We start from the raw sequence: 17868 nt of genomic DNA on the forward strand, positions 1-17868 counted from the left end.
AGTGGGAGAACTTGCACAACTGGTGGCTGACTAAATACTTTTTTGCCCCACTGTATACACACACACACACACACACACACACACACACACACACACACACACGCGTGTGTATATCATCTCGAGTTGTATATGAGCTGATAGCCAACGAGGCGCGTAGACACCGTGTACGACAAGATCGAGTGGAATAATTCTTTTATTCTATCCACATTCACTGGATGTTGAGAAACAGAGCATTTTTATTTTTTGCCAATTTGAGAAATAAAAACTTTCTACAAAACGTCCAACAAAATCATTTCTGCTTAGGCGGACTTTTTAAAAGTCTATAGATGGCTGCACGAACTGACTTTAGTGTTATTTTGGAGAAAGTGCCATCTTGCTGTCGTGCCGAGGTGTAGAATAGCTTTAGACATTTATTTCATTCTTCCTTGGATATTTCAGTTGTGTAATTTTCAGGCTTCTTTGAACTTTTGAACCAGCCTAAAAAAAAAAAAAATGCAACAAATTTTAATGCTTAAAGATGAAGAATGTAAACAAACCAATGAACTCACAGTTGCAATTTGTGAAAAATGCTATAATAATAATAATAATAATAATAATAATAATTCTTGAAAAATAAAAAAAGGTCCATTCTTACCATCAAATACTTCTATTCCATATTTTGTTGCGCTTTTTTAATTTATTTTTTATTTTTGGGGTTTTGTTTTTGAGTAGAGTTTTTATTTCGTCCTCAGCTGGTTCAGCAAAATGCTCCGCCATTTTGTTTTTCTCTACTCATGGTATATGAGCTAATAGCCTAGTAGTAGAGTAAGCCATCAAAGTGTGTGATTGCTCATCCAGTGAATGTGGATAGAAAAAAAAATTATAAAATCATGACACAGGCTAATGAAATCAGGTGCCGGGTAATCTAGTCAGGGAAGATTCAGAGCTTTACAGAGGATTTAAAATTTCCATTTTCACAGCCTCTTAAACAATTAAAGCTACACCTTACCTTGGAGCCTCCAATGAAGGCAGAGGTCTTGGTGGCTTCAGCATATGCATCGTATACATGAGGGTAGTGAATGCGTTCATATTCTCTCTGACGTCCTAACACTGGGGAACGCCGTGAAGTCAGCAAGGCCTGCTCTCTGGACACAAACACGCACGCACGCGCACACACACACACACACACACACACACATTATCCTCAGATATCAGCCAAACATGGTGCACAGTGAAGGGAAAAGAGATTATAATGAAAGAGGTGAGACTAACAGAATTGACCCTACAATGCACTGATAGCTCCTGGTTAATAAATCCTCTCCAAAAAAGGTCTAAACTAATTGAAACTAAAACCATGCTTGATACACATACCTACAGTGGGGCAAAAAAGTATTTAGTCAGTCACCAATTGTGCAAGTTCTCCCACTTAAAAAGATGAGAGAGGCCTGTAATTTTCATCATAGGTACACTTCAACTATGAGAGACAGAATGAGAAAAAAATCCAGAAAATCACACTGTCTGATTTTTAAAGAATTTATTTGCAAATTATGGTGGAAAATAAGTATTTGGTCAATAACAAAAGTTCAGCTCAATACTTTGTTATATACCCTTTGTTGGCAATGACAGAGGTCAAACGTTTTCTGTAAGTCTTCACAAGGTTTTCACACACTGTTGCTGGTATTTTGGCCCATTCCTCCATGCAGATCTCCTCTAGAGCAGTGATGTTTTGGGGCTGTCGCTGGGCAACACGGACTTTCAACTCCCTCCAAAGATTTTCTATGGGGTTGAGATCTGGAGACTGGCTAGGCCACTCCAGGACATTGAAATGCTTCTTACGAAGCCACTCCTTCGTTGCCCAGGTGGTGTGTTTGGGATCATTGTCATGCTGAAAGACCCAGCCACGTTTCATCTTCAATGCCCTTGCTGATGGAAGGAGGTTTTTCACTCAAAATCTCACGATACATGGCCCCATTCATTCTTTCCTTTACACGGATCAGTCGTCCTGGTCCCTTTGCAGAAAAACAGCCCCAAAGCATGATGTTTCCACCCCCATGCTTCACAGTAGGTATGGTGTTCTTTGGATGCAACTCAGCATTCTTTCTCCTCCAAACACGACAAGTTGAGTTTTTACCAAAAAGTTCTATTTTGGTTTCATCTGACCATATGACATTCTCCCAGTCCTCTTCTGGATCATCCAAATGCTCTCTAGCAAACTTCAGACAGGCCTGGACATGTACTGGCTTAAGCAGGGGGACACGTCTGGCACTGCAGGATTTGAGTCCCTGGCGGCGTAGTGTGTTACTGATGGTAGCCTTTGTTACTTTGGTCCCAGCTCTCTGCAGGTCATTCACTAGGTCCCCCCGTGTGGTTCTGGGATTTTTGCTCACTGTTCTTGTGATCATTTTGACCCCACGGGGTGAGATCTTGCGTGGAGCCCCAGATCGAGGGAGATTATCAGTGGTCTTGTATGTCTTCCATTTTCTAATAATTGCTCCCACAGTTGATTTCTTCACACCAAGCTGCTTACCTATTGCAGATTCAGTCTTCCCAGCCTGGTGCAGGTCTACAATTTTGTTTCTGGTGTCCTTTGACAGCTCTTTGGTCTTGGCCAGGGGTGTCCAAACTGATCCATAAAAGGCCGTGTGGCTGCAAGTTTTCATTCCAGCCATGCAGCAGCACCCTGATTTGGCTTATTCAATCAACTGACACACCCACCCTTTAATCAAGGGTGGGTGTGGCTGCAAGTATTTGACTATGTGAAGACAGTTCAGTTGATTGAATGAGCCAAGTCAGGTGTGCTGCTGCATGGCTAGAATGAAAACCTGCAGCCACACGGCCCTTTATGGATCAGTTTGGACACCCCTGGTCTTGGCCATAGTGGAGTTTGGAGCGTGACTGTTTGAGGTTGTGGACAGGTGTCTTTTATACTGATAACGAGCTCAAACAGGTGCCATTAATACAGGTAACGAGTGGAGGACAGAGGAGCCTCTTAAAGAAGTTGTTACAGGTCTGTGAGAGCCAGAAATCTTGCTTGTGACCAAATACTTATTTTACAGAGGAATTTACCAATTAATTCATTAAAAATCCTACAATGTGATTTCCTGGATTCTTTCCCCCCATTCTGTCTCTCATAGTTGAAGTGTACCTATGATGAAAATTACAGGCCTCTCTCATCTTTTTAAGTGGGAGAACTTGAACAATTGGTGGCTGACTAAATACTTTTTTGCCCCACTGTAGCAATTGTAACTTCACGAGGAACAAATCCATCCATCCACTATCTGTAGCTGCTTTATCCTGTTCTACAGGGTTGCAGGCAAGCTGGAGCCTATCCCAGCTGACTACGGGCGAAAGGCGGGGTACACCCTGGACAAGTCGCCAGGTCATCACAAGGCTGACACATAGACACAGACAACCATTCACACTCACATTCACACCTACGGTCAATTTAAAAGAGCTAAGCTTCAGACCAACTACATTTTTTGATGAAGTAGTTAGCTACACTACACACGACTAAGGAAAAGAAAAACTACACTGAAGTAACTTTGGCAAACTGAGGAAACGCTACTGCAAGATGTTCACTTTGCAGCTAATTTCTTACACACAAAAAAAAAATTTAAATGCTTTGTACAAGGCATGGCAAATGATTTCGCTTTTCTATTTGTAAACCACTCTTAGCTTTGTTAACTCTTAACATGGAGTTAACGTTCCATAGTTATAAAACAGAAATCATCTGAAAAGCAACAGAAACACAGTACCAGTCAAAAGTTTGGACACTTACTCATTACCATCTTAACTAGTGAACATTACTGGACATATGTTAATCCATCCATCCACTATCTGTAGCTGCTTTATCCTGTTCTACAGGGTCGCAGGCAAGCTGGAGCCTATCCCAGCTGACTACGGGCGAAAGGCGGGGTACACCCTGGACAAGTCGCCAGGTCATCACAGGGCTGACACATAGACACAGACAACCATTCACACTCACATTCACACCTACGGTCAATTTAGAGTCACCAGTTAACCTAACCTGCATGTCTTTGGACTGTGGGGGAAACCGGAGCACCCGGAGGAAACCCACGCGGACACGGGGAGAACATGCAAACTCCGCACAGAAAGGCCCTCGCCGGCCACGGGGCTCGAACCCGGACCTTCTTGCTGTGAGGTGACAGTGCTAACCACTACACCACCGTGCCACCCCATATGTTAATCTATATAGCTAAAATAAAATTGCTATATTTTGGCCTTTGCTGCAATCTTTGCTTGCTATTCTATATTGGCTGATGCTAGCTATCAGGTTAAACCATACCTGAAGTGAGAGGTCACGCTCTGTCAAAAACAATTATACGTGTCAGTCCACCAGGTGCCCAGATTATGGATTTTGAGTTATACCTGCTGCATTAAACTACCAAGCTTCCGTATAGAGGAAATACAAACCAAAGTGAAATTAGACCAAGGGAAGTTACTGTAAATCTGGCATGAAATCATGTGCACGCAACCCAAAATGGTCCATTTACCAGGCACTGACTACAGGTGATACAGAACCTTGTGAATCCATCAGGAGACAATCTCGACTGTAGATTATTGGCGAATTTCCCAGATTTGCTGAGCAACAGACCACAAAATGCTGCTCGGTAGGTCAAGAAAACATGTGGTGAACTATTAGTGCCGCCAAGCGAATGTTGTGTGAAAACTGTGCTCGCATGATCGACACATTTTCACTCCAAATCAAAACGTCATTTGCCGATTTTTATGGCAGAAGGAAGATCTAGATTTGTCTCAGTCATGGATGATGTTAAAAGTGATAAATGTATCCCGTAAGGGCACTACTGAGGTGATTATTCGTTGATAGTTACTGGATCAGCCAGCAAAAACGGTGCACTTTTCAATGCCGTTCCGACGCATTCTGTAAACAGAGCATCTGGTACAAAAATCCCGTGGCGTGACATGTTGATAATTCACATTAATTCAATAGAAAATACTCCTGATCACCTTCTTGTCTTAACCAGCCAAGTAAATCAACAAAACAAAACGACCCAGGAGTCTGCTTTCATCACTCGAGGATTGAAGATTGCATCTTCTGTATCTGTAGTGAGAGCTTGTTATTTTCCAGACAAGACTGTGCAAGCTGAGGTGTATGAACCTACACACATTCGACACCAAGTTCTAAACTCAGTTCCTAATGGATACAATAGTTTGCACATTACAATTTGTTTAATTTAAAAATAAAGCTGAATTGGTTAGGGGCAAAGGGAAATGCGCTGCTCCATTTGGTCTGCATCCAGTTCCCACCCACTAGCCAGCTCCCCCCTAATGTATGACCAACCGGGGAGGACGAGAGCTAACATGCTTCCTCTGAGACACTCTTTTTGAACTACTGCTCTGGTGCATCACAGGGCAGCATAACCCACTCGAAGTGAATTGCTATCTACCCTCTTCTACATACATAAGCTTACAGATGCCTACGACTGCTAAGTGATACTGTGATTGACAGAGGGCAGAGGACGCAATTCCTCCTGCCCAGTAAGCGCAGAAAATTTTTGCTCATGATCACAAATGGCTGTGGATTCAAATGCTGATGACCAGGCAAACACTTCTACTGCATCACTTGGGAGAAAAAGTGCAGGGTTTTGCTGGGACGCCTTTTCACCCTCTGTTCGGATCACGCCCTGCTCCTCCAGTGGCTCTACTGCATGAAGGATGCCAACATGTGGGTCACTCGTTGGTATATAGCTCTTCGGCCCTTCAAGTTTGAGGTGACGAACAGGCCGGGGGCACAGATGGTGGTAGCGGACTATCTTTCCTATTGGGAGGGGAGTCGACTGCAGGCCGGACGGCTCCCCGGCCTGAGTCGGGCAGTGGAAGTATGGTCAAGTGCTGGTTTGTGAATGGAGAGCGAGGCTGTGGAACATGAGTGGCAAAACGATCACACCTGTCTAACTGATTAGGGATCGACCGATATGTTTTTTTCAGGGCCGATACCGATACCGTTTATTATGGAATTGGGATGCCGATAACCGATATGTGCAACCGATAAATGTAAACATTATAATTCACATGAAATTAAACATAGCACACACTGACACAGACCTTCATATCCATGAAATGTACGTTTAATTGTAAAATTGAACATGAAATTTTGTGCAGGGAGATGCCAGCAGCATTTATACAATAAAGTCAAACATTAGAATAAAATGAGAAATAAAATCTCATCTCATCTCATTATCTCTAGCCACTTTATCCTGTCCTACAGGGTCGCAGGCAAGCTGGAGCCTATCCCAGCTGACTACGGGCGAAAGGCGGGGTACACCCTGGACAAGTCGCCAGGTCATCACAGGGCTGACACATAGACACAGACAACCATTCACACTCACATTCACACCTACAGTCAATTTAGAGTCACCAGTTAACCTAACCTGCATGTCTTTGGACTGTGGGGAAAACCGGAGCACCCGGAGGAAACCCACGCGGACACGGGGAGAACATGCAAACTCCGCACAGAAAGGCCCTTGCCGACCACGGGGCTCGAACCCGGACCTTCTTGCTGTGAGGCGACAGCGCTAACCACTACACCACCGTGCCGCCCGAGAAATAAAATAATAAAATAAATATTCACCAATAAAAAAATAAATCACTCCCTACTATATTACAGCTCACCATTTTCAGTGGAAAATAAATGAAAATACACTCTGGATTCTTTTACACTAAGAACTAAGTAAGACTTACCAACTTCAAGTAGTTTTTAAATAACAAATCAAGTGTAGGGAGCTGCCTGCAGCATTTTTTAAAAAGTAAAATCAAACAAAGTAGGCTATCACTCCCTATTAGGAGCGGCTGCTCCTTTAAGAGTATATCGCTTTCCGAATCAGAAGCGCTAGCGAGGAGAATCACTTGCGCAAGAATTATAAATACTAGTCACACCTGGCTTGTTTAAATGTTCAAATAGCGCTTTATAAAGTTACCGAACATATACAAGTGCAATGCGCTTTTTGAGCACGAGTCATGTCATGAAGTTTACTCATCACCATAACAAATAGCCAGTAGGCTTGCGCTAGCCTACAGAACACAAACACTACGTTTTATTTCGTCTTCCCTTGACCACCTCTCTGTATGGCTGCCATTCTACTGTTCGAGTAGAACTACTGACACATTCACAACGTTTCCAGACGGGGATTTAAAAATGACTGCAGCCTACGTTATGCTGGGGACTGCTTACTATGGACATTACATGTAGTTTCAACGAGACTAGTTGGTTGTAGGCTAATTCAAGTGCTTCCTTCCGTAAGCTAAGTTTGCCTGGCTACACAGATGCAAATGGACAATTTTAACGAGTAGTAGATGAAGAATGTAAAATAATGATGTTGTGCTTTTGCAACTTGTGTGTTTGTGACTTATTGCGGCAAAAGCAGCGTGTCCTTACCTTGAAGTGGGATCCGCTTCTGTCCGAGTGCCCGTACGGCCGCCTTGAAACAGTTCAGAGTGTTTAGCTGCGCGTGTCGATTGGCTATATCTCTTGTGCCAAACAAATCAGATGTTGTGGTAGGCTGGACCATGTTCTTAAACTCAGAGAGGCGAGTGCAGGAAAGGACGTGCAGTGACAGTCGCGTTAGGAACGAAATGGCTGCAAAAAGGCATGTTATCGGCATATCGGTGGAAATTATGGCCGATACCGATAACCCTAAAAATGCAGAATATCGGCCCGATATATCGGCCAGGCCGATTATCGGTCGACCCCTATAACTGATGTGTGTGTGTGCGCCATGTAGTGACTGAGGGCTGATAAGGGGAGAGGAGGCAGTTCTCCTGACCAGTGTGTGAAAACCCCAAGCAGCCGAAAAGCCACTTTTTCATTGTATTAAAAAGGTTAAACTATACCCGCGTGTCCAGTGCTTCAGTGTTCCACACCCCAAGGACACTCACAATGTTATCAACAATAACTCAGTTGGAAGTGTTAACTCGTTTATTTCCTCTATAAAAACAGACCTTTTAACCTGTTCTGTCCTCACAGCTGCCACTAGAAACCCCCCCCCCCCCCCCCACACACACACACACACACACACACACCCCTCCCTCCCTACTGGATTGTGCTACTGAGCTCAGAGTTGTGTAAATGCTCACATTCGACACATCCTTTGGACTCTGTGCTTTAACTTCTCATCTCGGCACTTACAATGAGCTTTACTTAGAACAAGGCCACTGTGGTGTAAGTTAATTGCTTTAGAGGCCTGGTACAGAAAGAAAACAGTTTCTTTTCCCTTTTATCACACCTTCCAGGGGGAAAAAAAAGCCTATTGTGTCTTCTCAGATACCATAGTGAAATGTTACCTAGCTAATAACTACGCCTACGTATTATTTCAACCCAAGCAAAGACGAAACACTGATACTGCTCAAATTGCACTGTATACCGATTTCCCCTCTTCAACGAACACATACACTGATTACAAATATACAGAGGTGTCCGTTTCTGTAATACAAGGAGGATCAGAGAGTGAAGAGAAAAAGAAGGAGACAGAAAGTGATCACACAGTTACCTCTGCAATCTCAGCTCCTTCAGGTCAAAATGAAAACATGCTTCTGACGGTTCACCCTCGTCTCCTCGTTTCTCTCTCTTCCTCTCCCTTTTCTCCTCCCGACGGTAGAATTTCATCATCTGCTTCTCCTGCTCAGACTGAATGGTCACCTGACAGCCATATGTAGGTTTAGCAGTCTCCACGTTTTTAAGCATCCCATCTGCAAAACAAAAAGTTACTTCAAAACACAGTACGAAAATCGCTGCCAATTCTTTCTTAAACACTGCCTGTCTTGCTTTTTTTTTTTTTTAATTGACTGACAAAAGTAAGTTGCTTCTAACATTAACAACAATGATGTTACAATGTAAGAGCACCATCGTGGCACTGAAACATATTCTATAAGTAAACATACCAAGCAGAAAAAGTACTTTATGAACGGTGGCTTCTTCACCCCAGGCTTCCTTACTGAGAATGAAATAAGAGTGTGTAAACATGTTCATATTCATTATGAAACAGCTAGTTCAGGTCCACCAATTTGATTAGCAGTGTTCCAGTAGTGCCTACATTTCCTATAACAGCACTGGGAAGTTTCACTGTGTGCGTCACGCCGCTCATCTGTGTTCGTCATGTGAAAATCCATTTCTTATTTGGAAACCAGTACTAGAGAAGAGTTCGCGACATCACCAGCAGACCTGGTAAACGATACTTTTCAGGAGACGCCTCATGAGATTTCTGACTGGACAATCAGTATATTAGTCAGAAGAGTCGCCCAAGAGCTAAGGATCATCCGAAAAGGACTCTAGAAAGAGCTGGAAGCAGTGGGTGCAGCTTTTACAGAGAAAATTATAGGTAATAAACTCCACAGCCACGGTCTCCATTCTCCATCACCCCAAAAGACTCCATTACTGAAGGAAAGGCATGGTGAAGCTTGCTTGATGTTTGCTACAGAACATTTCAAAGCCTGTAGATTACTGGGAGAATGTAGTGTGATCAGACGAGACCAAAAAAAAGAAGAAGAATGTCTTAATGCTTCAAGACCCTGTTTGGCTCAGTGTACGACCCTGAAAATATCACACCTACAGTAAAGTTCAGAGGTGGAAACATCATGGAATGGGGCCGTCTCTCTTCTCATGGTACCAACAGAATCCAAATTATCAAAAGGAAAATGAATGGAGTCCTGTACTGAGAAATTCTTAAACAGATTCTGTTGCCATCCACTAGGATGATGAGGATGAGACATGCGTGGAATGCCAGCAGGGCAACGATCCAAAACGTATTGCAAAGGAGCCTCTCGAGTGGTTCCATAGGAAGAAGATAAAGGTGTTGGAATGGTCCAGTCAATCAGCACACTTCAACCCCAAAAAAAACTTTGTAGAATGAATTGAAGATCACGATTTATCATTTCATTTAAAGACTGTTTGTGTCGAAGAATGAGCCCAAAATCCCACCTGAACACCATGAGAGATTAATTTCTTCAGACAGGAAGCATCTTGAAGCCGTCATTGCAGACAAAATTCCTCCATCAAGTATGAAACACATTTCAGTTAGCATGTTCAGTCATCTGGGCGGCACGGTGGTGTAGTGGTTAGCACGGTCACCTCAGCAAGAAGGTCCGGGTTGGAGCTCAGTAGCCAACAGGGGCCTTTCTGTGTGGAGTTTGCATGTTCTCCCCGTGTCCGCGTGGGCTTCCTCCGGGTTCTCCGGTTTCCCCCACAGTCCAAAGACATGCAGGTTAGGCTAATTGGTGGCTCTAAATTGACCGTAGGTGTGAATGTGAATGGCTGTTTGTCTTTGTGTCAGCCCTGTGATAACCTAGCGACTTGTCCAGGGTGTACCCCGCTCTCGCCCATAGTCAGCTGGGATAGGCTCCAGCTTGCCTGCAACCCTGCACAGGATAAGCGGTTATGGATAATGGATGGATGATGTTCAGTCATCTTTCTTGTGCCATTCCACTTTATTGCCCAGAACTTATTTATGGATTAGAATATTACAGTTTCTTTTTCTGGGTAGTTTTATTGTATTAATACCAATGTCTGCTCAACATTTCAGGTGAACAGCTATACAGGAAATAGTACTTTTCATAGAAAAATAGCTGATGTGTTGGATACTTAACTCCCCCACTGCAAGTACACTCTTGCCTGTATGATACTGACTCAGATATTTACTCAAACACAAATCACTGACCTTTAAAGAGAATCAATCATTCATTCTTCAAAACTTTTAATTAATAGTAGTTTGTCTGAAACACGTTAAAAAAAACACTCAGGGCTGCTGCTGGCAAGCTATTTTTGCTTGACAGATTGTCATCAACCCAGCAGTAAAACTCTGCAGTGCTTGTTACACTCGTCAAGCACCACACACACTACCCAATGTTTACTGCCTGAGTTTCTCAGCTTTCAAAATCTTTTTTTTTTTTATATTCATAACCTCAGACCGAGCATCGAAATGGAGAAAATTGTATGAAAACTTGATCATCCCCCAAAGGTAGATGGTCGAATCAGCCAGTTTCCTCAAGATGTCACACACAGAGAGAGAGAGAGAGAGAGAGAGAGAGAGAGAGAGAGAGAGAGTGAGTGAGTGTGTGTAAGGCTCGACATTAAGGACTGTCCGATTGCCTGGGGCAAGTGACACATGCATTCGGGCAAGTGGGATATGTCCCCGACATGCCCAGCTGGGCAAGTTGGAATGGGCACATATTACAAACTAGCATGAAAAATTAGGCTTTTTGATCTTTTATTTCAGTTCCTAAAAGCGTCCCTCACTGTGTATCTGCCATTATCTCTTGGCTGTTTTCTTAGTCTTGGTTTCATTTACTGCTCTGCAAGTTATTTTATATACTCCTGCTGTTGTAGTATGGTACGCCTACTGTTTATAGACCCCTTGTGCATGATGTAACGTGATAATTACAGCTGGGGTCAAACAGACACTGTCTTTCATACAAGCAAGGCTTAATCTGTCTTCAATATGGTTAATTTTTGCACCGTTTTTGCTTGTTCAAACAGAGAAATAGATAAAAAGCATTACCGTCTCCCTGCTATCAAGAAAAATGTTAAATAGAAGCAAATGCTTCAAGAACAAGGAAATGAGTGGTTAAAGAATACGAGGAGAGGAGCTCAGCCTGAAAACTCCAGAGAAATTCATGATTGTATTTAAAATGTATTTTACAGAAACAGAAAGTCGGAAGTGAGGATGGAAGAGTTTGCTTAAGAATCCCAGGTTTTTAAGAACAGATTAGAAGCAGAGAAAGCTGGAGCTTTGTTTCTGTTATCAAAGGAACACAATCCTGTGCTATATATATATATATATATATATATATTTTTTTTTTTTTTTTTTGTTATATCATCCACCTCTAGGTTTAAAAACACCCCGCGCTGCATCATGACAGACCAGCTGCACTGATTCAGCCACAGGTTGCCAGGTCTGTATAAAACAGCCACAACCTACACACTAAACAATAATTTTAAACTCAAACATTATCCTGTCTGTCATGACACAGCACGGGGTTTTGTTTTTTAACCCTAGAGGTGGATGATATAACAAAAATAAAAAAAAGATATATAAATATTCTCAAACACAGTACTGTTCAAAAGTCTTGGCACCCTACTGTTTTCTTCACACAAACTTTGTTATAGATTTCTATTTTATGATTTCTACATTATTGAGTAATGAACCTACAGTCTGAGAGAGTTCTACACAAACACACTGAACTTTACAACAGCTGCATGCATGTGAAATGGAACTAAATCGACTAAGGCAGGAAAAACTACTTTGGATAAAATTGTGATTGTCTGTTACAAGCAAGCATTAACCAAACTTGATAATAAACTTAATCAATAACCAAACTTCAATTCAATGTGTGATCTTCATTTTATCTTGCAATTCACAACTATTCTATGGTTTTCCTAAAAAAAAAAAAAAAAAAAGTAGTACTCACAAAATAGGGGGGAAAGTGATAATACTGGAGGGGACAACACATTCCAGTGCAACAACGTTAATTGTACAAAGGTCTTAGTTGAATTGACACTGTTAGCTCGTACCTGCTCACAATGACATCTTTGTCTCATCCACTTAAAAACAATTTCATTAATTCTTGGAGTATTCAAAAGCTTAGATGCTTTGTCAACAGATTCAACCAGGTATAGATTTCACGAGGCCACTTCATATCACGGAGAAACAAGCACTAAAACTATATTAAAGAGAATGAAAACAGTATTTTCTATACAATAGAAACAAAATTTTAATTTTTTTTTCTCGTAGATAAATGTATTTGAGGAAAGAATATATCCAAAAATATCAGACAATAACAGGATTGGTGAGAGTGTGAAATTACCCAGGTCTGCGCGCAGGAAAGCCCACTTATTTTCTATTAAATTAGCCAAACCGTCAGTGATATGTTGACACTGCTGGAATGGAAGGCCTGTATGGAATAATCCGTAATCTCATTGACTCCCTAAGAGAGGCAGGTGAAGCAGTCTGGCCCCAAGACAGTAAGAAAAAACTACAGCAACCCAGCATTTTGCAGTAACAGGAGAAGGAGAGATATGAAATATAACCCAGTCGACAATATTGTTGCAATATCAGCTGCTCAGACCCAAAACGCATGAATATGACACAAATTCACAGAAAACACTAAACACAGTTGAAAGGAGGCTATTAAGTTATGGGTGTTACAGTACAGCAGTAGGACAATGCATCATGAAATAACCTGAAATAATATAAAAATTATTGTGCTATATCAGTTTTCCATTACAAAATCCCATTCACATCACAACGAGCTCCCAGGTGGTGAAACAGAAACGCAGTCTCTCTATGGTCAGGAGACAGCCAGTTCAAATCCTGATGATACAACCAAAGTCCAAGAAAACAAAACTGTCTCTCAGGGCAGGAGGGATGGTGTTACTTTCTCTCCCATCAGTCAGAGTGACACAAGCCAATTGTGAGCATTTGTTAGTAAGAGGGTGGATAGCTCTTTGCTCCAAGTGAGTTTAGCTTTGCTATGACAGCAGCAGTCAAAAAGATTGGATTCATATGTCTCAGGAGAAGCAAGTGTTAGCATTCACCTTCACCCTTTGGTAGATGCTGTATGATTGGAAAGCGCTAGCTAGTAGATGGAAATTAGGAAACGACCAAATCAGGACAAAAGGAGAATGAAAAAAAAGTGTTCGCCACCATGTCAGTGAACCTATACAACTGAATCAATTATATTCTTAACCCTCTGGGGTCGAGACCATCGCCGGCAAAGCACGGCAGGTTTAGAATGAGTAGGTCATGTATTTAGATAAATATCTTCACAAGTTTTTTTTTTTTTAATTATACAAGCATGATAAACATATTGACAAAAACTTTATACTTTCCTATGTGCCCACTGGCAAATAATATTTTTTCTCGTCTCGTCTTCTTCCGCTTATCCGGGACCGGGTCGAGGAGGCAGCAGTCTAAGCATGGAAGCCCAAACTTCCCTTTTCCCAGACACCTCGGCCAGCTCCTCGGAAAGAACACCAAGGCGTTCCCAGGCCAGCCGAGAGACATAGTCCCTCCAGCGTGTCCTGGGTCTTCCCCGGGGCCTCCTCCCGGGGGGACATGCCTGGAACACCTCCCCAGGGAGGCGTCCAGGAGGCATCCGAAAAAGATGCCCGAGCCACCTCAGCTGGTTCCTCTCGATGTGGAGGAGCAGCGGCTCTACTCCGAGCTCCTCCCGAGTGACTGTGCTTCTCACCCTATCTCTAAGGGAGCGCCCAGCCACCCTGCGAAGGAAACTCATTTCAGCCACTTGTATCCGCGATCTTGTTCTTTCTGTCATTACCCAAAGCTCATGACCATAGGTGAGAGTCGGAATGTAGATCGACCGGTAAATTGAGAGCTTCGCCTTTTGGCTCAGCTCCTTCTTCACCACGACGGACCGGTAAAGTGACCGCATCACTGCGGAGGCTGCACCGATCTGCCTGTCGATCTCACGCTCCATCCTTCCCTCACTCGTGAACAAGATCCTGAGATACTTAAACTCCTCCACTTGAGGCAGGACTTCTCCACCAACCTGGAGAGGGCAAGCCACCCTTTTCCGGTCGAGAACCATGGCCTCAGATTTGGAGGTGCTGATTCTCATCCCAGCCGCTTCACACTCGACTGCAAACCGCCCCAGTGCATGCTGAAGGTCCTGGTTTGAAGAAGCCAACAGGACAACATCATCCGCAAAAAGCAGAGATGAAATCCTGTGGTTCCCAAACAGGATTCCTTCCGGCCCCTGGCTGCGCCTAGAAATTCTGTCCATAAAAATTATGAACAGAACCGGTGACAAAGGGCAGCCCTGCCGGAGTCCAACATGCACTGGGAACAGGTCTGACTTACTGCCGGCAATGCGAACCAGACTCCTGCTCCGTTCGTACAGGGACCGGACAGCCCTTAGCAAAGAGCCCCGAACCCCATACTCCCGAAGCACCCCCCACAGAATACCACGGGGGACACGGTCGAATGCCTTCTCCAGATCCACAAAGCACATGTGGACTGGTTGGGCAAACTCCCATGAACCCTCGAGCACCCTATGAAGGGTATAGAGCTGGTCCAGTGTTCCGCGACCAGGACGAAAACCGCATTGTTCCTCCTGGATCCGAGGTTCGACTATTGGTCGAATTCTCCTCTCCAGTACCCTGGAGTAAACTTTCCCTGGGAGGCTGAGAAGTGTGATTCCCCTATAATTGGAGCACACTCTCCGGTCCCCTTTCTTAAAAAGAGGGACCACCACCCCAGTCTGCCACTCCAGAGGCACTGTCCCCGACCGCCACGCGATGTTGCAGAGGCGTGTCAACCAAGACAGCCCCACAACATCCAGAGACTTGAGATACTCAGGGCGGATCTCATCCACCCCCGGTGCCTTGCCACCGAGGAGCTTGCAAACCACCTCGATGACTTCGGCTTGGGTAATGGATGAGTCCACCTCTGAGTCATCAGCCTCAGTCTCCTCAGTGGAAGACATGACGGTGGGATTGAGGAGATCCTCAAAGTATTCCTTCCACCGCCCGACAATGTCCCCAGTCGAGGTCAACAGCTCCCCACCCGCACTGTAAACAGTGTTGGCAGAGTACTGGTTCCCCCTCCTGAGGCGCCGGACGGTTTGCCAGAATTTCTTCGAGGCCGACCGATAGTCCTTCTTCATGGCCTCCCCGAACTCCTCCCAGTTCCGAGTTTTTGCCTCCGCAACTGCCCGAGCTGCAGCACGCCTGGCCTGCCGATACCCGTCAGCTGCCTCAGGAGTCCTGGAGGTCAACATGGCCCGATAGGACTCCTTCAGCTTGACGGCATCCCTTACTTCCGGTGTCCACCACCAGGTTCGGGGATTGCCGCCACGACAGGCACCGGAGACCTTGCGGCCACAGCTCCGAACAGCTGCATCCACAATGGAGGCAGAGAACATGGTCCACTCAGACTCAATGTCCCCCACCTCCCTCGGAAGCTGGGAAAAACTCTCCCGGAGGTGGGAGTTAAAGACCTCCCCAACAGAGTGCTCGGCCAGACGTTCCCAGCAGACCCTCACCATACGTTTGGGCCTGCCAGGTCTGTCCAGCTTCCTCCTCCGCCAGCGGATCCAACTCACCACCAGGTGGTGATCAGTTGACAGCTCAGCCCCTCTCTTCACCCGAGTATCCAAGACATAGGGCCGGAGATCAGATGAAACGACTACAAAGTCGATCATCGACCTCCGACCTAAGGTGTCCTGGTGCCACGTGCACTTATGGACACCCCTATGCTCGAACATGGTGTTCGTTATGGACAAACCGTGACTAGCACAGAAGTCCAATAACAAAACACCACTCGGGTTCAGATCAGGGAGGCCGTTCCTCCCAACCACGCCCCTCCAGGTGTCACTGTCGTCGCCCATGTGAGCACTGAAGTCCCCCAGTAGCACAATGGAGTCCCCAGTCTGAGCACCCCTCAGTACCTCTCCCAGGGACTCCAAGAAGGCCGGATACTCTATACTGCTATTTGGCCCGTAAGCACAAACTACAGCAAGAGCCCTCTCCCCAATCCGATGGCGCAGAGAGGCGACCCTCTCGTTCACTGGGGTAAACTCCAACACATGGCGGCTGAGCTGGGGAGCTATAAGCAAGCCCACACCAGCCCGCCGCCGCTCACCACGGGCGACTCCAGAGAAGTGGAAAGTCCAGCCCCTCTCGAGGAGCTGGGTTCCAGAGCCCAAGCTGTGCGTGGAGGTGAGCCCGACTATCTCTAGCACACTCTAGACTAGACTATCTCGACCAACCTCTCAACCTCCCGCACAAGCTCAGGCTCCTTCCCCCCCAGGGAAGTGACATTCCATGTCCCAACAGCCAGCCGCTGTGTCCGGGGATCAGGTCGTCGAGGCCCCTGCCTTCGACTGCCACCCAATCCACACTGCACCAAACCCCTACTGCTACCTCTGTGGGTGGTGAACCCACAGGAGGTCGGGCCCACGTCACCTCTTCGGGCTGAGCCCGGCCGGGCCCCATGGGCAAAGGCCCGGCCACCAAGCGCTCGCATACGAGCCCCAACCCCGGGCCTGGCTCCAGGGTGGGGCCCCGGCTGCGTCCTACCGGGCGACGTCACGGTCCTGGATTTTTTCTCCATAGGGGTTTTTTGGTGAACTGCTCTTGGTCTGGCCTGTCACCTAGGACCTGTCTGCCCTGGGAAACCCTAACAGGGGCATAATGCCCCCGACAACATAGCTCCTAGGATCATTCAAGCACACAAACCCCTCCACCACAATAAGGTGGCAGTTCTAGGAGGGGATAATATTTTTTAATTATCTAAATTTAGACAAAACATAAAACTCGTCACCTTACTCAGTCACACCGGAGTCAGAGCGCTGAGTGCCTACTTACGCATTCATAAAAGACTATTCACATTTCGATTGGTTTCTCTTTCGCGGTGGGAATGCCCACTGTAAACAGGATAAAATCTGTCAGCCATAGTTTAGGCTACCTGTTTGGAGGTAAAACCTGTTGAGATGGCACGTGGATTTGATGCTCAGGAGGTGCTTCAGATGATTCAGAACAGCGAATCAACTCAATCTTGAGAACTGCGACACTGACGATGAGCGGTGTCATTTTGAACTTCGACTCGATCCAGCTGAAGATCAACTCGAGTAAGCGTAAATATTTCTTCTATTTATTATGAGCATATCAGTTGATATGCGTGCGCTGTAGTGCATACACAGGAAAAATGACTAAGCAATTTTTCCAGAGTTAAAAGTATTTTCCTCAAAAACAGTTAATTTTGCTCTATTTTTGGAAGGCCGACTACGGTCACAGAAAGCGAGAAGAAAATATGTCAGATTTTCTGTCTTAAAATTGAGAATGGAAGCTTCGATGTGAATGTTGCTTACCTTGATGTGATCAGCTGTTCGTTTAGT

The 17868-nt window shown here is 45.0% G+C and overlaps 1 protein-coding gene across 3 annotated transcripts in view; it reads right to left on the reverse strand.

The window, feature by feature from the left end:
* The window catches only part of ascc3 (activating signal cointegrator 1 complex subunit 3), a 395456-nt gene that overhangs the window by 302176 nt on the left and 75412 nt on the right, over positions 1-17868 (reverse strand). For all 3 annotated transcript variants that reach the window (XM_060922147.1, XM_060922146.1, XM_060922145.1), the window contains exons 6-7: positions 8508-8706; positions 989-1124 (exon numbers count right to left, since the gene is read on the reverse strand). In XM_060922147.1, the coding sequence (XP_060778130.1) occupies positions 989-1124; positions 8508-8706 (335 nt within the window). The remainder of the gene's footprint in view (positions 1-988; positions 1125-8507; positions 8707-17868) is intronic.

This window comes from Neoarius graeffei, chromosome 5, assembly GCF_027579695.1.
Source record: "Neoarius graeffei isolate fNeoGra1 chromosome 5, fNeoGra1.pri, whole genome shotgun sequence".
NCBI lineage: Eukaryota > Metazoa > Chordata > Actinopteri > Siluriformes > Ariidae > Neoarius > Neoarius graeffei.